Source organism: Salmo salar, chromosome 03 (genome assembly GCF_965601325.2).
Source record: "Salmo salar chromosome 03, fSalSal1, whole genome shotgun sequence".
NCBI classification, from domain to species: Eukaryota; Metazoa; Chordata; class Actinopteri; order Salmoniformes; family Salmonidae; genus Salmo; species Salmo salar.
Window position 1 is genome coordinate 4,445,052 of NC_138293.1, and position 24,949 is coordinate 4,470,000.

Consider the following 24,949-nt stretch of genomic DNA (forward strand, 5'->3'; position numbering starts at 1 on the left):
AGGCCGTCATTGTAAAATAAGAATTTGTTCTTAACTAACTTGCCTAGTTAATAAAAAGTAATAGTTTGATCATTATGTTATTACCATTTAAAATGCATCCTCCGTCAGGCTGGACGCCCCTTCACGAGGCGTGTAACCTTGGTTTCTACGACGTGGCCAAGGTTCTGATTGCAGCCGGAGCAGAAGTCAACACTCAAGGTCTGGACGATGACACTCCGCTCCACGATGCCTCCAGCAGTGGACACACGGACGTAGGTTTACTGCTGCTGCTCATCCCTCGCTCCCTCCCTCCGTCTCGCTCTATAACCAGGATTTAAGTTACCTGACTCATTCTGTCAACTAACCAATCGACCGGTAGTAATGATGATACAACTTTGGTCTAAAGAAATCTAGCACACATCATTTTTCTAGATTTCAAATCCAAATCAAATGTATTTATTTATAAAGTCCTTACATCAGCTGATATCTCAAAGTGCTGTACAGAAACCCAGCCTAACCAACCCCCCCCCCCCATAAAAAAACGGCAAGCAATGCAGATGTACATTTCTTTTCCTTATCCTAAACCTAGGCATTTACACAATTATCTGTTCATTCAGGACCACAACAGGTTCACTAATTACTTGTCCTATTCTCTTCCGTCTAGATTGTGAAGCTGCTGCTGACACATGGAGGAAATGCGTTCCAGGCCAACAAGCGAGGGGAGCGGCCTGTCGACGTAGCCGACTCTCAGGCCCTGGAGCTCCTCCTAAAAGGAGAGGTGCCCCTCTCAGACCCAGAGGATAGCCCCTCAGGTAGGGTGTCCTGTCGAGTTGTATCTTTGTCATTATTTTATGTTTTTAAGTTTATTCTGTTTTGTGATTTCAAAAATTAAGGGTGTGTGTGTGTGTGTGTTATATATCTCTCATTTTGTTATGTTTGCTTACATATGGTCAATTTACCTTTTTTAATCAAACTTGATTTAAAAACAAGGTTGTAATCATTCTGTGTTCCTCAACACTATACAAACACTGGCAATCAAACAAGATTTTAATTCCTCTGTTTTCCTATGTTCTCTCCACAGAGTCAGAAGGCTCTCCGTCGGTGAACCCCTCCAGCGTCGATGTTGATGACGACAACCTGGATGACTCGGACGCGGAAAAGGACTCAGACGGAAAGCAGAGCACCGTGAAGGCCTCATCCTCCATGTCCGGCCTGGATGAGTATGAGTTCAAAGATGAAGAGGACTTGAGTAAAGCCCTGAACGATCGACACATCCTCCGGAGAGAGCTGAGGGAGAAGGAAAGAAATAATTTGGTGAAGCAGAGCAATAAAGGGGACGGGAGCGGCTCAGTCCAGTCCTCTAAGTCTAAGAAGACGAAGACGTTGTCCCGTGTTCGCTACTGCAGCTCGGATAGTTCCAGTGATGAGATGGAGATGCCAACAGAGAGAAGGAGCTCTCCGACCTGCTCCAACAGCTCTGAGGGACACAAGGCGTCAGACACCAGCAGGACTAAGAAAGAGAACCTCAGCAGCCTCGCGACTTCCGAACAGAAAGACAAAAGCAGCAAAGTCAAGAAAAAGAACCAGAACAAGAACAAGGAGAACCAGGAGAACCAGGAGGACGAGAAGGAGAACAGCAAAGCTCTGGTGTTTTCCGTAGCCACCGTGTCCGTGTCGGAGACACACATGGACAAGAACAGCCGAGTACTATGTGGGGACGAGGACTCGTTCAAGATCTCCTTCAGTCCCAAGGACGACTCGTCCGTCCACCTTTTCCACCTGTCCGCCACCGTCAAGTCCCCCAAGCTCAACTACGGCCTGGCCGACAAGCATCCGTCCTCCAACCCGCTCAAACAGGAGAACGCCAAGATGACGTGCGTCTCGATTGCCGAAGGCCCCTGTCCGCTGGATGATGTCAACTACAACCACTACAACCCAGAGTCTGAGTTCTGCACGGAGAGCTCCAGTAGTAAAGGCTGCAAGCACAAGGAGAAGAGCAAGCACCAGCAGAAGGACGTCGCCGTGGACTGTAGTGTTGGTGGCGGGGGTGGCGGCTCCAGTCCGCATAATAAAGAACGCAGCGTTGCCCACGGTGTGAACAGCTCTGACGGTGGTGGTGCCTTACGGAAGACCGACAAAGATGGCAAAGTGGTCAAAAAACATAAACTAAAACACAAAGAGAAGAACAACCACTGCAGGGAGTATGAGGCGGACAGGGAGAGGAACCGCCACCGGCAGAAGGAGGGCGGCAGGAAGGACGGCCACAGGAACCAGGAGTTCGACAGGGAGTTCTGGAAAGAGAACTTCTTCAATGATGACGAACCTCTGCCTCCAGGGAAAACTGAGAGCGAGACCGAGAAGGAAGACGGCTCTCCTGTGAAGGAAGAGAGGGGGACGAAAGACAAATACCCCTCTAGTAGCAGCAAGGAGACGAGGCTGAGAGAGGTGCAAGAGAAGGATAAAGACAAGGTGGTGAAGAAAGAAGGGAAGGAAACCTCTGCTGTCTGTAAAGAGAAAGGAGGAAAAGATGGGAAGCCCAGTGAGCGTGAGGAGAGGACAGATTGCCTCAGCTCCAACTCCGGACGGACTACCTCTCTTCCTGAGGAGACGCAGCATAACACTACAAGCGTGAAAGATGAACCGAAGGATAAACCGGTAACGGGGAACACGTCTACGGCTGATCTAGACCGGCTGGATGCCTCTGAGAAAGACCAACGGGACAAATCTGACAGGAGGCCTTCTGTAAAGGAACGGGAGACTGAAAAGACTGATAAAAAGAATCCCGATAAGGAGAAGAAGGTTAAGATGGAGCACCTGGAGAAATCAGAGAATTCACAAAATTCTATGGATCGTTGGAGGGAGAAGGAGAGGATGGCGTCTGGCTCATCTCATTCGTCCCCTGGTGACAAGAACCACAAAGAGAGTGAAAAGCTCAGAGCCTTGTCCACGACAAAAAAACACGAAGAGAGCAAGGACAAGAAGAGCAAAGAGAAGCCGGATAAGAGGAGCGAGAGGGAGAGGCAGGAGAGGGAGTACAGAGACAAAGACAGGATAGGCTGGGATAACAAACTAAAACCACCTTCAGAGAAATACACTGATCAAAGTAAATTGGATCGTGCTAAGGAAAAGGAGAAAGACAAAGACTGCGATAAGAAGAAAAGGGAAAAATCTAAAGATGGCTCTTCATCTTCCTCCAGCTCTAACCTGAAGCTCCCCTTGGAGGAGAAGAAAGGCTATGTGTCTGAATGTGGCAAGACCACACCAGCAAAACTGCTAAAGGAGGAGGTCCCGAAAACGCCAGAGAAAGACCGAGACCGAAGAGACAGAGAATCCAGAGACTTTGACCGGCACAGAGATCGAGACAAAGATCGTCACAAGAGCGACAAGGACCGTTCCAAGGAGGGTAGCAAGGCCTGTAAGACCAAGTCCAACGAGACTGAGACTGACCGAGACAACAGGTCCAAAGCTAAAGCCTCGCCTGCCACCAGGGAAGAGAAGCGCCCCAAAGAGAAACGTCTGGTCAACGAAGACCTGAGGCAGACCAGCTTCGAACGCATGCTGAGTCTGAAGGACCAGGAGATTGAACAGTGGCACCGGAAGCATCTAGAAAAGATCAAACAGAAGGAGAGAGAGAGGATGAAACAACGACCCTCCTCTACGACAACAGACCCAGGGAAGCTCAAAAGCAAAGCCAAGATGATGTCCTTGTCGTCTGGAGAACAGTGTTCGAGCAAAGAACTGCTTCGCTCCAAGAGCTCCGAAGGCTCTAGTGACGCTCATGGCCGAGACCGAGACAAACCCATAAAGGAGATCGCCAGCTCCAGGACCATGTCCCTGGACGGGAAGACACTCTCCTCCCTCGGTGGGAAGTTGATGGCTGGTATTGAGAACAGCTTGAGCAGGTCACCCAGGCCGGAGAGCGAGCGGTCGGGTCTCATGTCCAGGTCCGTGTCCATGTTCTCCATGGCCAGTTCTGAGGACTCCTGTCAGGCAACCATGCTGACGCCGAGACCCGTAGAGTACGACTCGGATATGACCCTGGAAGCCTCTCAGGACTCTCAGCCGCTTTTCCTCCTGTCTTCCCTCCTCTCACAGTCTAGATCACCTGCCGTTCACGACAAAGACTACAACGGTCTTCCAGACTCAGCGCAAGGTAATAGGACTCCGCTGCAGAGCCGGCACACTTCCCCCTACCTTATAGCTATTCTGGACGAGGACACAAACTCTGCGACGGCAGGTAAACATTTTGAAACTCTGTCCAAGGCCGGCGTGGTGCCTGCTGCTCAACCAAATGAAGAGCCTTCAAGTGTTCAGCTTCCTTCAGAAACCTGTGCAGATCCAGAGGAGAGCCAGAGTCAAAGGGGTCCTACTCAGATGCTTCCAAATCTCCTTAATGCAAGAACAGATGCAGATCTCAACGCTGAGAGTGAAGGGAACACCGCTCCAAGTGTCCATCTCCCACCTCAAGCGTCCAACACCAGAGATCCTCTTGTAAAGGACGCCTCAACACTTCAGCAGGCTAGTGTCCAACAGCTAGCTACACCAGAACAGAGAGGGTTTTCTTCCACCTCTGATCCTCTCCTAATACGGGACGTCCAGTGTATCCCCGTGGAGACCTCCACTGCGACGCCTGAATGTAGCACGAAGTACTTGCCCTCTGAGGACACGACGCCACTGGTGACATTATCTTCTCTATCCTGTCAACTGCCGTTCTCCAGCACCGAACCCACCTCATCTCTCTCTGCTAGCCAGTCATGGGAAACCCTTCCAAACACCAGTATGGTGACCTCACAGCAGATGAAGACAGAGATTGGTGGAGATCTGGTTCTTGATCCTAAAGATACAACTCCTGTAGAGAGTGGAGCCAGCAGCGCTGACAACAGAGCAGCTGTAGAGAGCCTTGATAGTGTGTTAGGAGCGTCAAGACCAGGATGGATGGACAACCCAGTAGCCTCCACCAGCAGCACACTAACACCGCCCAGTGTTAGTACAGAGGAGTCCATGCAGAGTGCTGGTAGAACCAATGAATCTCAAGAGGACATGGACACTGACGCAAGCGTTCAGGACTGTAAGCAATCCAGATTCTCCAGTGACGTTGTCGATTCCAGCGATCTTCAGCCGGAAAAAAACGATCATTCTAGCCAGCATACACCATCTACTGTGTTGCGATGGCCGTGCCTTGAACACAAATCGGAAGAAACTTCTGATGCACCTGACAACACATTAGAGAAGAGCAGAGGTCCTGAGGTCATGTCAACAGGAAGGACTAGTTGTCGGTCTTCGTCAGAGGGCAGTAATATGATCACCATCCCTGAGGTGAAATCGGAGCCATGCCCAGAGCCAATGGAAGTGGCTTCTACCTCTGAGGGGAGATCAGAAGGACAGACACTGTCCGGTGCTTCTGGACAGTGTAGTAACCTCCAGCAAGGCTCCCAGACAGACCAGAGTGGTAGTAGTGGTAGTTACAGCAGCAGTGGAGTCTCTGCTAGCTCTTCGCCCCAGTCTGGGGACAGAGACTCTGACTCCTCCGGGGCTAAGGCCAAGGTCCGCTCCGTAACCATCGAGGACGTCCAGCAGACCCACCCCAGGAAGAGGAAAATGCCCAGAATGTCTACCTCAAACCAGGCCGGAGGCAGCACACACCAGGTGGGTTCCTCTGGAGGATAATGGCAGGGGAGAGATTGGAGGTGAGGGAGGAATAGAGGGATGGGGTGTATGGTTGAGAGGGAATGAGGTTTAGGAGGGAGACTGGGAGGAAGTGGAAAGGGAGAATGGGGAGGGATACTGGAGCGGAAGATTTAGTAAAGGAGGGGGATACTGGAGCGGAAGGTTTAGTAAAGGAGGGGGATACTGGAGCGGTAGGTTTAGTAAAGGAGGGGGATACTGGAGCGGAAGGTTTAGTAAAGGAGGGGGATACTGGAGCGGTAGGTTTAGTAAAGGAGGGGGATACTGGAGCGGTAGGTTTAGTAAAGGAGGGGGATACTGGAGCGGTAGGTTAGTAAAGGAGGCGGTACTGGAGCGGTAGGTTTAGTAAAGGAGGCGGTACTGGAGCGGTAGGTTTAGTAAAGGAGGGGGATACTGGAGCGGTAGGTTTAGTGAAGGAGGGGGATACTGGAGCGGTAGGTTTAGTAAAGGAGGGGGATACTGGAGCGGTAGGTTTAGTAAAGGAGGGGGATACTGGAGCGGTAGGTTTAGTAAAGGAGGGGGATACTGGAGCGGTAGGTTTAGTAAAGGAGGGGGATACTGGAGCGGTAGGTTTAGTAAAGGAGGGGGATACTGGAGCGGTAGGTTTAGTAAAGGAGGGGGATACTGGAGCGGTAGGTTTAGTAAAGGAGGGGGATACTGGAGCGGTAGGTTTAGTAAAGGAGGGGGATACTGGAGCGGTAGGTTAGTAAAGGAGGCGGTACTGGAGCGGTAGGTTAGTAAAGGAGGCGGTACTGGAGCGGTAGGTTTAGTAAAGGAGGGGGATACTGGAGCGGTAGGTTTAGTGAAGGAGGGGGATACTGGAGCGGTAGGTTTAGTAAAGGAGGGGGATACTGGAGCGGTAGGTTTAGTAAAGGAGGGGGATACTGGAGCGGTAGGTTTAGTAAAGGAGGGGGATACTGGAGCGGTAGGTTTAGTAAAGGAGGGGGATACTGGAGCGGTAGGTTTAGTAAAGGAGGGGGATACTGGAGCGGTAGGTTTAGTAAAGGAGGGGGATACTGGAGCGGTAGGTTTAGTAAAGGAGGGGGATACTGGAGCGGTAGGTTTAGTAAAGGAGGGGGATACTGGAGCGGTAGGTTTAGTAAAGGGTTGACATTCGGGACAAAATATCTTATTTTGGGAACAGTAAAGTTTATCTCCTCTACTTTACCGCATGTCTCCTCTACCTTATCTTACCGTATGCCTCTTCTCGTCTTTGCTCAGGGGAAGGAGAAGCCTCAGCCGTCTCTGGCGGCCATCGTTGACTCTCTGAAGCTGGAGGAGATTCAGCCGTACCAGACGGAGAGGGCCAACCCTTACTACGAGTTCCTGCACATCCGCAAGAAGATCGAGGAGAAGCGCAAAGTGCTGCTGAGCGTCATCCCCCAGCCGCCGCAGTATTACGACGAATACATGACGTTTACTGGATCGTACCTGCTAGACGGGAACCCGTTCGGCAAACTCTGTATTCCAACTGTGAGTCTGGAGTTTAATCATTAAAGGGTTCGGTGCTCCTTGACTGAAAATCTCCACTCCTGTGTTTTTTTTATTATTTTATCTCCTCTGTCCTCTCTTGTATCTCCTCTGTCCTCTCTTGTATCTCCTCTGTCCTCTCTTGTATCTCCTCTGTCCTCTCTTGTATCTCCTCTGTCCTCTCTTGTATCTCCTCTGTCCTCTCTTGTATCTCCTCTGTTGTATCTCCTCTGTTGTATCTCCTCTGTTGTATCTCCTCTGTTGTATCTCCTCTGTTGTATCTCCTCTGTTGTATCTCCTCTGTTGTATCTCCTCTGTTGTATCTCCTCTGTCCTCTCTTGTATGTTTCTTTATCGCTAATGTCCTCCACTCAAGACACTCCTGCATTAAAGGGTCTAATTAAACAATCTTCAGATGTTTCATGATGTTGAACTGTTTGTAATGTTTATATTTATTTGTCTTTATTAACAGATCACTCCCCCTCCGTCTCTACCGGACCAACTGAAGGAGATGTTTAAACAACAGGAAGTTGTTCGTATGAAGCTACGCTTGCAACACAGCATTGAACGGGTATGTGGAGTAAATGTAAACTCAGTCCTATTTAATTTTCCCTTTTTTTATGGCTTGATCTTATTACTTATTTCCTAACTGTTATATACGTTGAATACCGTTTTGACGTTACAAATACAAGTAGGAGACGTTTTATCTTCTCTTCTTTCTTCTGTCTCAACTATTAAACTCGACTCCACCCTGTTCAGTCCTTTATGAATTATTGCATAAACAAAGGCCCTACTTCTTATTCTAGTCTAACTCAACTCCCCTCTTCTCTCTTCCAGGAAAAGTTAATCGTTTCCAACGAACAGGAAGTGTTACGAGTTCACTACCGGGCTGCCAGAACACTAGCCAATCAGACGCTCCCGTTTAGTGCGTGCACCGTGCTATTGGACGCCGAGGTGTACAACATGCCGCAGGATGCCCAGGCAAGTGGCATGATGTCACGTACTGTAGAATCAGTAAGTTTGCATCAATCAGTCACATTTTATTTAAAATGTGGAATCAGTAAGTTTGGTATCGACCAATCGATCACATTTATTTAAACTTAAAATAATGTAGAATTCCTAAGTTGGCATCAACTAATGAAATGTATTTATGAATCCCTTTGGTTAACAGCAGTTGTATTTTAATATTTTTGTAAGTTCTGATCCATAGTAGTTTAAAACCTCTTAGGGATTGCTTACGGCTAGAATCCCGTTACCGGGATCGATTTGACAACATCTGGTGAATTGCAGATCGCGAAATTCAAAAATACTAAATTTCGTAATATTCAACATTCATGAAGATACAAGTGTCTTACATCATTTAAAAGCTTAACTTCTTGTTAATCCAGCCGCTTTGTCAGATTTCAAAAAGGTTTTACGGCGAAAGCATACCATGCGATTATCTGAGGACAGCGCCCCGCATACAAAAGTATTACACATTTTCCAACCAAGCAGATGCATCATAAAAGTCAGAAATGGCGATAAAATAAATCGCTTACCTTTTGAAGAGCTTCATCTTTTTTGCAATCCCAAAGGTCCCAGTTACACAATGAATGGTCATTTTGTTCGATAGTCCTTCTTTATATTCCAAAAATGTCTGTTTTTATTTGGCGCGTTTGATTCAGAAATACACCTGTTCCATCTCGCCCAACATGACTACAAAGGATCTAATAAGCTACCTGTTAACTTGGTCCAAACATTTCAAACAACGTTTCTAATCCAACCTCGGGTACCCTAATATGGAAATAATCGATAAAATTTAAGACAGAATAAACTGTTTTCAATACCGGAGAAAAACAACGAGGAGCGCACTCTCATTCACGCGCACCAAAACACTAGAGTCCTTCTGAGTGACCTTGATGGATTGTCCTCGGTGTTTCGCCTGCCATATCAGTTCTGTTGTACTCAGACATTATTTTTAACAGTTTTGGAAACTTTAGAGTGTTTTCTATCCAAATCTACCAATTATATGCATATCCTAGCTTCTGGGCCTGAGTAGCAGGCAGTTTACTTTGGGCACCTCAGTCATCCAAACTTCCGAATACTGCCCCCTAGCCTTAAGAAGTTTTAACAGAGCTGTAACTAACTAACGCTACCAGTTGTGGCTAACATTGTATTATCAATGTTGTGTTTCCAGGGTGACCAAGATGGCAAGACGTCTGTGAGGGATCGTTTCAACGCCCGTCAGTTTATGTCCTGGTTGCAAGACGTGGACGATAAGTTTGATAAACTCAAGGTAAGCTTGGTCTCTGTAAACGTGGCCCTGCTTGCAGCAGTAAAACTAATGTTGGAACCTATATAGCCAAAGTCATCTATGGTGGTATGTTTTGTTCATCCATTCGGTATGATGCAGTAAAGTGGCTACATATCGTTTTTTTGGAGAGAGCTTGACGTCTTTACTTCTGATAGTACTTCTCGTTTTGAAATGTATTCATTTGGCAAAACAAGCATCTCAATAATGTCAAAAATGGTCTGAATTGGGTTTTAGGGTGAAGTTCATGTCTCATACCTTTTCTCCTTCTCTCCGTAACTCTTCTTCCTTTCCTCCTCCATCTTATTAATATCCTCTCCTTCTCCAGACGTGTCTTCTGATGCGGCAGCAGCACGAGGCAGCAGCTCTTAATGCTGTCCAGCGTCTCCATTGGCAGCTGAAACTCCAGGAGCTGGATCCAGTCATGTACAAGTCCACCTCCATCTTCGAGATACCCGAGTTCTACATCCCCTTGGTAGAGGTCAACGACGACTTTGACCTCACGCCCATATGACCCACGGTAAGGGTCAGGCAGAGAGGACTGATCATCTAGTGGCCATCTACCTCTAACAGGGATGAAGTGATGGAGGGGGTCGTCACATGCTAGAAGGAATGAAGTAGAGAGAAGAAAGGTCAAGCACTGAAGTTGACAGAACTTGGATGTGTGGTAGAGAGCACAGGGCCGCTCTTGGGGGGGGGGGTGTGGTAGAGAGCACAGGGCCGCTCTTGGGGGGGGGTGTGGTAGAGAGCACAGGGCCGCTCTTGGGGGGGGGGGTGTGGTAGAGAGCACAGCGCCGCTCTTGGGGGGGGTGTGGTAGAGAGCACAGCGCCGCTCTTGGGGGGGGTGTGGTAGAGAGCACAGCGCCGCTCTTGGGGGGGGTGTGGTAGAGAGCACAGCGCCGCTCTTGGGGGGGGTGTGGTAGAGAGCACAGCGCTGCTCTTGGGGGTGTGTGGTAGAGAGCACAGCGCCGCTCTTGGGGGTGTGTGGTAGAGAGCACAGCGCTGCTCTTGGGGGTGTGTGGTAGAGAGCACAGCGCCGCTCTTGGGGGTGTGTGGTAGAGAGCACAGCGCTGCTCTTGGGGGTGTGTGGTAGAGAGCACTGCGCCGCTCTTGGGGGTGTGTGGTAGAGAGCACAGCGCTGCTCTTGGGGGGGTGTGGTAGAGAGCACAGCGCTGCTCTTGGGGGGGTGTGGTAGAGAGCACAGCGCTGCTCTTGGGGGGGTGTGGTAGAGAGCACAGCGCTGCTCTTGGGGGGGTGTGGTAGAGAGCACAGCGCTGCTCTTGGGGGGGTGTGGTAGAGAGCACAGCGCTGCTCTTGGGGGGGGTGTGGTAGAGAGCACAGCGCTGCTCTTGGGGGGGGTGTGGTAGAGAGCACAGGGCCGCTCTTGGGGGGGGTGTGGTAGAGAGCACAGCGCCGCTCTTGGGGGGGGGGGGGTGGTAGAGAGCACAGCGCCGCTCTTGGGGGGGGGGGGGGGGGGGTGGTAGAGAGCACAGCGCCGCTCTTGGGGGGGGGGGGGGGGGGTAGAGAGCACAGCGCCGCTCATGGGGGGGGGGGGGGGGGTAGAGAGCACAGCGCCGCTCTTGGGGGTGTGTGGTAGAGAGCACAGCGCCGCTCTTGGGGGGGTGTGGTAGAGAGCACAGCGCTGCTCTTGGGGGGGGGGGGGTAGAGAGCACAGCGCTGCTCTTGGGGGGGGGTGGTGGTAGAGAGCACAGCGCCGCTCTTGGGGGGGGGTAGAGAGCACCGCCCTGTGGAGACGACCATCCCGCTGCACCTTCCTCACCAGGCAGGGTTCCGAAAAAAACGAATTCAATTCTACTTTTGTTTTCAAGTGCGTTTTTGTTCAATACATAATGTACAGACTTGTGCTCTTAATTATAATTTTTTTTTTTAACTTATTTTCTACAGACAGATTGTGCATTTTGTAAATAACCCATGTAATTATGGTTTTAAACTTGTACAGAAAAAAAAAATCCGTCATAGATATTTTAATCGTGAAAAGTTATCTTGTTTTGTCTGGACCAAATTTTTTTTTTTAATATTGAGTCAGTGACAAGTTCCTTGTTATTATTGTTAAAGTCGATGTTATTGGCTTAACTATTCTTAAGCATGTGCTGGGTTGGATTTGGTTCCCGTTGGTTCTATCGTTTCATGTCTCCATTTTCCCTTCTGGACTAGAGTTGGATCCACGCACCACAACAAGGTGTTAATTCTAATGGAGTTGTGATTTTTTTGTGGGGGGGGGGGGATGCTGTGCATGCTGTTGTCGTTGCAGGCTGGTGGACTTTATTCCCTGATCCCACAAGAAGCTGGACCGTGGACTGTTCAGTTAAACCTTCAACAACAACAAGCAAAAAATCTGAAGTCATTCGTCATCATTCGCTCCCCTCGTTTGCAACAAAAGTGTGCATCTGAAATGGCACCCTATTCCCTATATAGTACACTACTTTTCATCAGGAACTTATACTTGCTCTAGTGAAAAGTAGTGCACTTTATAGGGAATAGGGTGCTATTTGGGATACTGGAACACTCCGTGTACAGCCTCTCTAACCCGTGTGTGTGTGTGTGTTGTCCGGTGGTTGTGTCATTAAAAAATACAACGTTTGTTGTGGCTTCTATAGGAGAAGAAAATAACATACTTTTCCAGTTTTAATGTGAGATCACAACAAAACCTATTTTTTCAAACGTAATGCCTTTTTGAACGAAAGTTCTAAAAATATGTCTATTTTAATATTTACTTGCTACATGACATGTACATATTTGTAATATATAATTGAATAAATTTTATTGGTTGTGAATTCAAATCTCGTTTTGGTTTCATCAACTTTTTTTTTTTGTGTGTCTATTAGCAATCTGTTATTAATGGTTTTTATTTGCCTGACGACTACTGCTGAATTGATTTATTATTTATTAATTATCAATCACTCCAATAAACGCTTGCCGCAGAGATGTGGACGCTTGTGAGGCTAGGGTTTCATGTCTAAGGGGGGGGGGGGGGGATTAGGATTTTGTAGAGTGATTGTTTTTCTTTATCAGAATCTGTCGGTGGCATAACTGTATCCTTCCAGTAGGTGGCGACATACACATCCCAGTAATGATGTCCCAAAATCAATGCTGTTAAATTGTTTGCTGTTTTTATAAATGGGTTCAACCAGATGTTAAGCGCCTGAATGGATCTGTCACTTACTGAGTTGTGTTGATTTGGCTAACTAACATCTGCCTCTACAATAGAAAAACAAGGTGTATATTACCTTGTGTGGGAAGCACGTCAGCGGCTAGTCTCTCAGTGGGGGGGGATGCCTATACACTGCTACTTGATGGCTTCCCAGTTGACCTTTCACCCCTAAAGTGTACAGAATGCCCCCCATTCGCAGGTTCTCTTGAAGAGCAGACCAACCCCGCCCCGCTCATTCGTCTCACCTGCCTAACCTCCTGTCCAAACAACATTTGGAGATCGAGGACTTCAGTGACCAAAAGACTGTTCTAGTATGGGCAGCGCCATTGACCACTTTCACAATTTTTTTGAAGTAGGTAACAGGGCGGGACTTCCTATGGGTTAAGGGAAGGATCACATAATTCCATCCAGGTCATCAAGTGGGATCAGCCAATGAATTATCCTTGTGAGCGAAAACATTCCGTAACTGCAGATGGCAGTAAATCGCCAACCTTCGATCTATACCTGTTCAAACAACACAGTCCGGGTGGCGGCACCCTGACAGTTTACCGACTCGTAGTAGAAGAAGATGGACTACAAAATGGAGATCATTGGTGCTGCCCGTGCTCTCACCGACGCCATGATACTGCCGTGCTCTCACCGACGCCATGATACTGCCGTGCTCTCACCGACGCCATATTACTGTCCGTGCTCTCACCGACGCCATGATACTGCCCGTGCTCTCACCGACGCCATAATACTGCCCGTGCTCTCACCGACGCCATGATACTGCCCGTGCTCTCACCGACGCCATGATACTGGCCGTGCTCTCACCGACGCCATGATACTGGCCGTGCTCTCACCGACGCCATGATACTGGCCGTGCTCTCACCGACGCCATGATACTGGCCGTGCTCTCACCGACGCCATGATACTGGCCGTGCTCTCACCGACGCCATGATACTGGCCGTGCTCTCACCGACGCCATGATACTGGCCGTGCTCTCACCGACGCCATGATACTGGCCGTGCTCTCACCGACGCCATGATACTGGCCGTGCTCTCACCGACGCCATAATACTGCCGTGCTCTCACCGACGCCATAATACTGCCCGTGCTGCACCGACACATGATACTGCCGTGCTCTCACCGACACCATGATACTGCCGTGCTCTCACCGACGCCATAATACTGCCCGTGCTGTCACCGACACCATGATACTGCCGTGCTGTCACCGACGCCATAATACTGCCCGTGCTGCACCGACACATGATACTGCCGTGCTCTCACCGACACCATGATACTGCCGTGCTCTCACCGACGCCATAATACTGCCCGTGCTGTCACCGACACCATGATACTGCCGTGCTGTCACCGATGCCATAATGGGACAGATACAATATCTATTGAAGTCGTTGATTCGGGTCAGTTTTATCAAATCGTTGGTCACCGCCTTTTCAACAAGAAATATCATTATGGGGTAAAAAAATTAAGAATTGTCTGACTTGCGCTTACACGTAGACTGAATGGTCTTTTAAAAAAAAAATCTTTACATTTACGTCATTTAGCAGACGCTCTTATCCAGAGCGACTTACGAATTGGTGCATTCACCTTATGATATCCAGTGGAACAACCACTTTACAATAGTGCATCTAAATCTTTTAGGGGGGGTTAGAAGGATTACTTTATCCTATCCTAGGTATTCCTTAAAGAGGTGGGGTTTCAGGTGATAATAAGGTCATGAAGTTTTGACTGCAGGTTTCTGTAGTTGCGCTTTACCCTCTTCATCCTGCAGCCATTACCTGCAGTGTGTGTGGGGGGGAGGGGTCTATTATCAACCAATCATTAGGGTGTTTCTGTTTGACCCACGTGAACGTGACTGAAACGGGAACCAACTTCTTTGCTGCATATTCATATACTGTATATGAATATGCTACAGTGAAGTAATACAAATTGAATGTGATATTTGAGGCTTTCGCTGAATGATTTGAGTGTATGATTTAAGTTTGTCGGTGTGGTATGAAGGTTGGAGATATGTTTATTTCGACATTATAAAGACCAGTGGCGATTTTAGCATGTCAATTTTGGTGGGGCAAAAATACAATTTTCTTTGGGATGCATGCCAAACTATTAGAGCCTACGTAAATCTGTCCCAACAGCAGAGCTTTCTTTTCAGCACCATGGAGTGAATCCTTACCACCGCTACACCTGGTTATCAGCGGAGCCTTGTCTGACGGCAAAACAGTTCATTAAGCCACATTTACTGCCTTTAAATAAAAAAGCATAGCTGATATGGCTGACTTGCTTAAACAAATGTGGTTTCTACTGACAATTGAGATGTACAAACTATGGCATAAGGGGACAATGAGTGGATAAGAGACAATCTGTAATTTCGGTTAAGACATTAATGAGCGAGCTAGGATGGACGTAGTCAATATAACTATTTGTTCAGCACTTTTGAAATGTAAAGTGACAGAATTCAGAACATGGGCTATTTATTACAGTATTCTCCCTGTACACCAAGTCAGAACCGTAGGATAAATAAAGGGGGCATATAAGCAGACAATGAAAACTCCTACAATATTCAATGATTACATTGATCTAAAACAGGCTATAGGCTACATGTGCACCACCAAGTTAGAACACTAGACTAAGTTTTGAGGGAGGAAAGGGACCAAATTATTAGGGTGAGGCACATGGGCTACTAACAGCTTACTACACAACATACACTTATGTATGCTATAGCCAAGGAAGTAATACTATAGCCAAGAAAGTAATACTATCTCCCTGGTATATAATTTATGCAGCAACATACAATACATTTTTGGACTCACCTTGTGCTGTGCTCACTTGAATAGGAATGTGGCACGGCGGTCCTTCTTGTGGGCTATAGAAAGAGGCTCGAAATCCCGACTTGGAATTCGCCCAGGCCCGCCACAATGAGTTGCTAGAGCACGATGTGACGAGGACATGCCGGCCAAAACCTCCGGACCACGCTGGGCCAATTGTGCGCCGCCTCATGGGTCTCCCAGTCACAGCCGGCTGTAACACAGCCTGGGATCGAACCTGGGGCTGCAGTGGCGCCTTAGCACTCATTGTTGAATTTGCGATTTCCAACTTATGGCCAATGAGCACCGATACATTTTATCAATAATTTATCTTCATATGACAAGGATTGAAAAGATTTTGCCAGTAGACTGTCGACTTGATTCATGATGATGTCTGCTAGCTAAGATTTTGAAAGTATAATGTTGACATGATCAGTCCAATCAAAGCTAACGTGAATTGACGTCATTTTATGTGTCCAATGACCTTGAGCCTTCTTGGATGGGTACTATGGCAACACCCAAGGGGCTTGAATTTTCGAGCTCTACCCGTAGATTTTGCGGTGACGTAGTGTCCCCATGAGTGATGGAACACTGAGTCAATCACGGCGCAACTAGAGAACGCTACCAACCCCTACGCTCCGTATTTTCCCCTGGCTGCCTCACCACCACAGAAAGCACTGAGCTAGGCTGACACCTGCGTTTTGAAGCTGCCAAACAGCTTGCGTACACTAGCAGGTGGTAAATTGCCACGTGCCATTTTGGCCGCCCAGAGTGGCTCGCTTGGGAGTTCTGGCAGCATGTTCGATGATGCGTCAAGAATTCAGCATAGCAAGTTTGTATGAAGGTCTGGTTATTAAATGGGTAAATAGGTTAATCCATTCTCTTTCATGAATGTATTCACAGGTAAATAGTAAATATGCTCTAAACCACTCTGGTGACAAAATAACTTCGCTGCCCTGCTTCCAATCGTCCACATGGCTGGGAGAACCTATTCAAATAAGTAAATACATTTCGAAAATGTTTTTAAAAAAAAAAACAATGTATGATTAGCTAACTAGCAACAGTGCAGGCTAACTCAAATGAGCTGCTAAATGAGCTAGCTATCTAGCCAACTTTACATACTGTATAGATAGCTAGCTAAGTGAATAACATTTTTACCAGCTACCTTACTTTATATTAGCTAGCTAATCTTGATGTATTTATCACTGTAAAAAAAGCTAACTCAAAATACATTTGCAGGTAGCTAGCTAACAGCGATGGAGGAGGGTGAAAGAATAGCAGCACCAACTGTCAAAGAGGAGGCTATTCTGGATACTTTTGTGTAGTTCCTGTCCCTATAAGTGAGGACGGAGATAATAGTAACATAATATTCAGTGTGGTGTAATTTGACTATAATGAAGTCAGTTTCTTGTGAGGTTTTCTGTCCTCCAATAAAGAGGGCTACGAAAGCCAGTCTACATATGAAGAGGTCCCAAATGAAGAGAAGTGGTTCTCAGTCCTGGTCCTGGGGACTCAATCCACAATGACCTGGTGATGTAAAAGTCTAATAATGACACTATTTTCCATATTCCTACACATACAGTTGAAGTCAGAAGTTTACTTACACTTAGGTTGGAGTCATTAAAACTCGTTTTTCAACCACTCCACAAATGTCTTGTTGACAAACTATAGTTTTAGCAAGTCGGTTAGGACATCTACTTTGTGCATGACACAAGTAATTTTTCCAACAATTGTTTACAGACAGATTATTTCACTTAGCATTCACTGTATCACAATTCCAGTGGGTCAGAAGTTTACATACATTAAGGTGACTATGCCTTTAAACAGCTTGGAACATTTTCTGAAAATGTCATGGCTTTAGACATTTCTGATAGGTTAATTGACATCATTTGAGTCAATTGGAGGTGTACCTGTGGATGTATTTCAAGGCCCATCTTCAAACTCAGTGCCTCTTTGCTTGACATCATGGGAAAATCAAAAGAAATCATCCTAGACCTCAGAAAAACAATTGTAGACCTCCACAAGTCTGGTTCATCCATGGGAGCAATTTCCAAACGCCTGAAGGTGCCACGTTCATCTGTACAAACAATAGTACACAAGTATAAACACCATGGGACCACACAGCCATCATACGGCTCAGAAAGGAGATGCTTTCTGTCTCCTAGAGATGAACGTACTTTGGTGAAAAAAGTGCAAGTCAATCCCAGAACAGCAAAGGACCTTGTGAAGATGCTGGAGGAAACGGGTACAAAAGTATCTATATCCACAGTAAAACGAGTCCTATATTGACATAACCTGAAAGTCCGCTCAGCAAGGAAGAAGCCACTGCTCCAAAACCGCCATAAAAAAGCGAGTCTACAGTTTGCAACTGCAGATGGGGACAAAGATTGTACTTTTTGGAGAAATGTCCTCTGGTCTGATTAAACAAAAACATAACTTTTTGGCCATAATGACCATTGTTATGTTTGGGGGAAAATGGGGGAGGCTTGCAAGCCGAAGAACACCATCCCTACCGTGAAGCATGGGGGTGGCAGCATCATGTTGTGGGGGTGCCTTGCTGCAGGAGGGACTGATGCACTTAACAAAATAGATGGCATCATGAGGGAGGAAATTTATGTGGATATATTGAAGCAACATCTCAAGACATCAGTCAGGAAGTTAAAGCTTGGTCGCAAATGGCCCCAAGCATACTTCCAAAGTTGTGGCAAAATGGCTTAAGGACAACAAAGTCAAGGTATTGGAGTGGCCATCAAAGCCCTGACCTCAATCCTATAGAAAATGTGTGGGCAGAACTGAAAAAGAGGTGTGGGCAGAACTGAAAAAGCGTGTGTGAGCAAGGAGGCCTACAAACCTGACTCAGTTACACCAGCTCTGTCAGGAGGAATGGGCCAAAATTCACCCAACTTATTGTAGGAAGCTTGTGGAGGGCTACCCGACACATTTGACCCAAGTTAAACAATTTAAAGGCAATGCTACCAAATACTAATTGAGTGTATGTAAACTTCTGACCCACTGGGAATGTGAGTGAAAGAAATAAAAGCTGAAATAAATCATTCTCTCTTCTATTATTCTGACATTTCACATTCTTAAAATAAAGTGGTGATCCTAACTGACCTAAGACAGGGAATTGTTACTAGGATTAAATGTCAGGAATTGTGAAAAACTGAGTTTAAATGTATTTGGCTAAGGTGTATATAAACTTCCGACTTCAACTGTACCTTGTAACTGGAGATTCCTTCAAAACGATTGCCTACAGTTACCGTGTAGGGCACTGAAAGGTTGGGTGACCAGGGCCATCTGGGACTGCCTCCTGGGGGAATTCAGGTGTGTGAAGGCTACCTGTGTCCTGTATAACTTCCTGAGGATGACCAAGAGGACCAGGAGGGGCTCTGCAGCTCGTTCCTGTGTGCCAGAGGAGAGGTCTGCTGCTCTCCAGGATGTTTCAAGGATGGGGTCCAACAACGCAGCATGGGAGGCAATCTATGGGAGATCTTCAGCTCTTACTTCTTCAAAGAGGGTGCTGTTCCCTTGCAACACCGTAGACTACACGTTTTAAGGTAATCTACAGTTGTGGCCAAAAGTTTTGAGAAAGACACAAAAATGAATTTTCACAAAGTCTGCTGCCTCAGTTTGTGTGATGGCAATTTGCATATACTCCAGAATGTTATGAAGAGTGATCAGATGAATTGCAATTAATTGCAAAGTCCCTCTTTGCCATGCAAATGAACTGAATCCCCCCGAAACATTTCCACTGCATTTCAGCCCTGCCACAAAAGGACCAGCTGACATCATGTCAGTGATTCTCTCGTTAACACAGGTGTGAGTGTTGACGAGGACAATGCTGGAGATCACTCTGTCATGCTGAATGAGTTCGAATAACAGACTGGAAGCTTTAAAAGGAGGGTGGTGCTTGGAATCATTGTTCTTCCTCTGTCAACCATGGTTACCTGCAAGGAAACATGTGCCGTCATTGCTTTGCACAAAAATGGCTTCACAGGCAAGGATATAAGATTGCACCTAAATCAACCATTTATCGGATCATCAAGAACTTCAAGGAGAGCGGTTCAATTGTTGTGAAGAAGGCTTCAGGGCGCCCAAGAAAGTCCAGCAAGCGCCAGGACCGTCTCCTAAAGTTGATTCAGCTGCAGGATCGGGGCACCACCAGTACAGAGCTTGCTCAGGAATGGCAGCAGGCAGGTGTGAGTGCATCTGCACGCACAGTGAGGCGAAGACTTTTGGAGGATGGCCTGGTGTCAAGAAGGGCACCAAAGAAGCCACTTCTCTCCAGGAAAAACATCAGGGACAGACTGATATTCTGCAAAAGGTACAGGGATTGGACTGCTGAGGACTGGGGTAAAGTCATTCTCTCTGATGAATCCCCTTTCTGATTGTTTGGGGCAGCCGGAAAAAAGCTTGTCCGGAGAAGACAAGGTGAGCTCTACCATCAGTCCTGTGTCATGCCAACAGTAAAGCATCCTGAGACCATTCATGTGTGGGGTTGCTTCTCAGCCAAGGGAGTGGGCTCACTCACAATTTTGCCTAAGAACACAGCCATGAATAAAGAATGGTACCAACACATCCTCTGAGAGCAACTTCTCCCAACCATCCAGGAACAGTTTGGGGACGAACAATGCAGCATGATGGAGCACCTTGCCATAAGGCAAAAGTGATAACTAAGTGGCTCGGGGAACAAAACATCGATATTTTGGGTCCATGGCCAGGAAACTCCCCAGATCTTAATCCCATTGAGAACTTGTGGTCAATCCTCAAGAGGCGGATGGACAAACAAAAACCCACAAATTCTGACATACTCCAAGCATTGATTATGCAAGAATGGGCTGCCATCAGACAGGATGTGGCCCAGAAGTTAATTGACAGCATGCCAGGGCGGATTGCAGAGGTCTTGAAAAAGAAGGGTCAACACTGTAAATATTGACTCTTTGCATCAACTTCATGTAATTGTCAATAAAAGCCTTTGACACTTATGAAATGCTTGTAATTATACTTCAGTATTCCATAGTAACATCTGACAAAAATATCTAAAGACACTGAAGCAGCAAACTTTGTGGAAATTAATATTTGTGTCATTCTCAAAACTTTTGGCCACAACTGTACACTATGCACAACCAAATGCTCTTTTAAAGAGCCATTCACATTGCAATAAGAGTATTCTTCCATTTACATAGTTAAGTCAACTACAGATATTCAATTCACAGTTACTCTCCCTTTGATTTCTACTTCTCAGGTGAGGGTGCTGTTTAGGTAAGGGTGTGATGTCTGTACAAAAACAAAACAGGCTATTTTAAGTCACCCATATTGCAAACATTTAGAACAATTAGACACCCTATAACCTACGTATCAATCTGATTGATGGATTGTGTTGTGCAGTAAACAGGCTCAGGTGTATAACTGTGGCTCCTTCCACCTTCAAAGAGGGCCAACCATGGAGAATAGTGAGACACTTCATTATTTATATTTAAATAACTACGCTATATTGTTTGTCCTCATGTCTGCATGTTTTTCAGCATAAATTACACACTCAGTGTGGACACCAGGGGAGGCCACACGCTCAGATTCCTGTTAAACATTGTATCTCTACTTTATTTTCTCAATAACAGTCTCTCCTTCACTTCATCCCCCCCCCCCCCCCCCTTCTCCCTAAATCCACTTGGTTATATCAGCTGTGTTGGTGAACCCGCATCTGAACTGGCTGACATATAGAGAGCACAGCATGATCAGAGGTGAGAGGTCATTTTGTCGGGTCAACAGGAAGTATTATTAAAGAGATGTTTTACATTGAAATGCAGACAGAGATGTAGTAATCCCAGAGTTAATGATCCCAGGTCAGTTTTGCATTTCACCTCCTGATGATTATGATGACTGACCGTGTTAGAATAAAAAAAAAACAAGGCTTAATCATGCTCTCTCTCTCTCTATCCATCTGTCACTCGTCTGCAGGTATGTTTTGATGTGAGAGAGGAAGCCAGTCCCGTCATCGCCACCTCACCCACTCTTAAGATAACCTTCGGGCCGACTGGGAGCCCAAGGCTGGTTAGGAGACACCACCAGAGACGCTATTAGGGTAGAACTGTGATTCATTAATGATATGCTGCCTTCCCTGCTCCTTTGTTCTTACCTCTTTCCCTTTGTCGCCACCTCCTCTTTCTTCCTATGTTTTTATAATGCACACCAGATGTGCATTAAAGTACAGATTTAACTTGTATTTATATAATATTACAATTATAATATTTATAATCCATGTATTATGTATTTATAACACCTGGGATAATGAACTTCTTTCAATAAAGCGTTTTACATTCTTCACTGGTTGAAATTAAGTCTATCATTTGAGTAAATACTACACCTATCCTGTATTTATCAGATCAATGCAGATGAAGGAAATTAGATATTGAGATGAACTGGTTTTACAGTATTTACATGATGCACAGGAAGTGTAGTGTACTGTTATTTAAATTCTGTTTCTGTACATATGAATTACAAATCAGCCTTTAACTAGTTAAATCCAGTTTCTAGTCTATTAGTTACAATGTGTAACCATTGCTGTCCCAGGACCAAGATTGGTAAACACTGCTGAAGTGTATAATTGTAATACATACATGCAGACACAGCATCATTCAAAGACTGGAATTTGATACTCCTGGTATTGGACATGACTGAAAAATAATCTCAAAGACATTCATACCTAAACTGCACCTTTATTTGCCAAGGTAGAGTACATGATCAGTGAATATATTAAATGTACAGGCTACAATGTGGGGAATCTCATGCATGGTAATAACTACATGTATATACGACTTGCACCCTTGGTACAACATGATATTGTATTCTACTCAATCCATAGGCCTCATTCGTGTCATTCAGACTGTTTTGAAGTTGATACAACCAGCTATGATAGCTGAGGTTCTGAACTAATATTTATACCAAACGTTTTAGGGTCCCATACACACATCGGCTACACATCCATAAGTGTAACCGATGTGAAATGGCTAGTTAGTTAGCGGTGGTGCGCGCTAATAGCGTTTCAGTCGGTGACGTCACTCGCTCTGAGACCTGAAGTAGTTGTTCCCCTTTGCTCTGCAAGGGCCGCGGCTTTTGTGGCGCGATGGGTAACGATGCTTCGTGGGGTGTCAGTTGTTGATGTGTGCAGAGGGTCCCTGGTTCGAGCCCAGGTTGGGGCGAAGAGAGGGACGGAACCTACACTGTTACATAGGCATACAGGTATTTTAATCCACCACTGCAAGAAAATAGTTAGCTAGCTACGTTACTTCAACTGCATTGCATGGCAAATATCAGCAAGGCAAGCTTAAAAAATTGCACATTCAATTTGCAGTAAATGATTTAGCTAGCTAGATTCTTTACATCCACTGTTTCAGAAGATGACAGCCTGGTTTGTTGGTTGTCCCTAAAACATTAAACAACCAGAATTACATTTTAATACTCATGTCACAATGCCCACAAAGCTAGCCAGCTAGCTGGCTAATGTTAGCTAGTCTGCTAGCTTGCTAAATATGGATTTTCGTAAATTAACTTTAACACCAAGAAAATGCATAATTGTTTGTCTCTACAATAACTAACATATTCCTGTCCACTGTACTTTTTTTGGGGCAAGATTCGTTATAAGGTTATAATCACCTACATTTGTTTCCGTCCTAGTATTTTTGTCAGCCATCTTTGTTGAAGAAAGTCTCCAGCGTTGGGTCGCATAGCGTCAAATTCGTCACGGGAACCACTCGATATGATTGGTTATCGTCAAGGGAACCACTCGATATGATTGGTCATCGTCACGGGAACCACTCGATATGATTGGTCATCGCCCAGTGGTCGCCGCTGGTGATTTACATAAAGTTGGAAAATGTTTTCACCGCTTCACACGCCACGTTCGCGCCGCCTAACGGTCCTCCATCCGCACCGCTTTCCTTCGGTTGAAAATGGTCCACACCGGGCATTACTCAAGAAAGCAAAAAAATAGACCATGTTTGTATGCGGCTTTATTAACTCAATTCTTTATTATTATTATTATTATTTTTTTTTTACATTGTTTGCAAACTGATATGTGACACATATTAATGCCACAATAACATGGAAAACAGGCCAATATATATGTATATTTTAGCTAAACAGGAGACCCACCTGCCCTGAATGATACATCGCCAGATTAAATACCAACTTTTATAAACGGGACACTGATCCTGTAGAGGTTATATACCAACTTTTATAAACAACGATAACACTGCCATGTAGATCAGAGACTTGCTGTCGAAAAACCACATTAGTGTCCGACTTTCGGCTGTTACAGATTCACCCATCCCCGACTTCAACCCTCGACTTTCGTCAACAGTCAGTTGCTTTTTCGCCTTACCACTCAAACGCGTCCTATGCGTCCAACTAACTGACGGACCAAGCTCCTGGACTACTCGGGATGGGAAAATGTACAGTGTGTCTTTAAGCCGCCCAACCGCTTGTAGATGTGTGTTTGCTGTGGCAGAGAAACGGACGCCCAGACCGCTGCAGTCCACAGTATTATTATTATTATTAACGGTACAGTTCCATCCTGAACCGGAGAGGAAAGTGACGGAGTTGCTTTCAGAGGAGATTACAGCAGTCAATCAAAAACAAAAGTCCCAAACTATTGTAACTCTGTTGCGGTGAGTGTTTTAAAAAAAAAAAATCTAATTTTGACTCCATGTGGCGTTACTTGATGAATCGGTGTTGTGCGGACGAGGAAACGGTTTAGGTGTTCTAGGTATGCGTTTTAACCCTTGGAATGAACGATGAGAAGAAGGTATGTTAGGCGGTGCAGTGTCATTAACGCAATGACTATAACTTTGTGCTTTTCACAATGGTCTTCTCCTCTTTCCATTGTGAGAAATTAAAGGGCAAGGCAAATGTCACCCTAATATTCTCTCATTTGGGGAACATACATCTTCTACTAACGGCTCAGGCTGCTTCAGTGTATCTGTAATAATAGAAACACACAAAAAAAAAAAAACCACAGCTGAGACATTTTTATTCATTACATCAAATGGGAGTTTACATTATTGTCAATATGTTGTAACCAAACAGGATTTCATAACAATACTGTTTGAGTTATTGATTTGATAGAACTTTTATCTTTCCGTAATTGGCCTATAAAAGTTCTCGTCAGTTTTGCTGTCTTGTCATAGAGAATGTAAATCCTCTGCGTTATTCACAGCTGAACCTGACTGTTCTGTGTGTATCTGCAGTGGTGGAGAAAAGTATTCAGTTGTCATACTTGAGTAAAAGTAAAGATACCTTTTAATAGAAAATGACTCAAGTAAAAGTTAAAGTCCCGAGCCGGCGGAGTGGTTTTAAATATACTGAAGTATCTAAAGTATAAATCATTTCAAAGTCCTTATATTTCGCAAACCAGACAGCATCATTTTCTCGTTTTATTTTATTTTACGGAAAGCCAGGGGGACACTCCAACACTCAGACATCATTTACAAACAAAGCATTTAGTGAGTCAGTAGGGATGACCAGGGATGTTCTCTGTTTAGTGAGTCCTC

General features: G+C 45.8%; 2 protein-coding genes across 7 annotated transcripts in view; both read left to right on the plus strand.

Annotated features, from left to right (window-relative positions):
- Window positions 1–10,154, plus strand: part of ankrd12 (ankyrin repeat domain 12) — a 52,601-nt gene extending 42,447 nt beyond the window's left edge. For 3 of the 5 annotated variants that reach the window (XM_045714421.2, XM_045714423.2, XM_082973199.1), the window contains 8 exons: window positions 109–251; window positions 644–791; window positions 1,061–5,625; window positions 6,886–7,137; window positions 7,606–7,704; window positions 7,971–8,147; window positions 9,310–9,408; window positions 9,752–10,154. In XM_045714421.2, the coding sequence (XP_045570377.1) occupies window positions 109–251; window positions 644–791; window positions 1,061–5,625; window positions 6,886–7,137; window positions 7,606–7,704; window positions 7,971–8,147; window positions 9,310–9,408; window positions 9,752–9,937 (5,669 nt within the window). In that variant the 3' untranslated portion in view covers window positions 9,938–10,154. The remainder of the gene's footprint in view (window positions 1–108; window positions 252–643; window positions 792–1,060; window positions 5,626–6,885; window positions 7,138–7,605; window positions 7,705–7,970; window positions 8,148–9,309; window positions 9,409–9,751) is intronic. The other 2 variants (XM_045714422.2, XM_082973200.1) reach the window with 1 other exon arrangement.
- A 12,330-nt stretch (window positions 10,155–22,484) lies between these two features.
- The window catches only part of LOC106596679 (twisted gastrulation protein homolog 1-A), a 59,668-nt gene continuing 57,203 nt past the window's right edge, over window positions 22,485–24,949 (plus strand). The window contains exon 1 of one of the 2 annotated variants that reach the window (XM_082973201.1): window positions 22,485–22,640. In XM_082973201.1, coding sequence (XP_082829327.1) covers window positions 22,535–22,640 — 106 coding nt within the window. In that variant the 5' untranslated portion in view covers window positions 22,485–22,534. Of the gene's footprint in view, window positions 22,641–23,545; window positions 24,068–24,949 lie in introns of those variants that run through there. The other variant, XM_082973202.1, reaches the window with a different exon arrangement.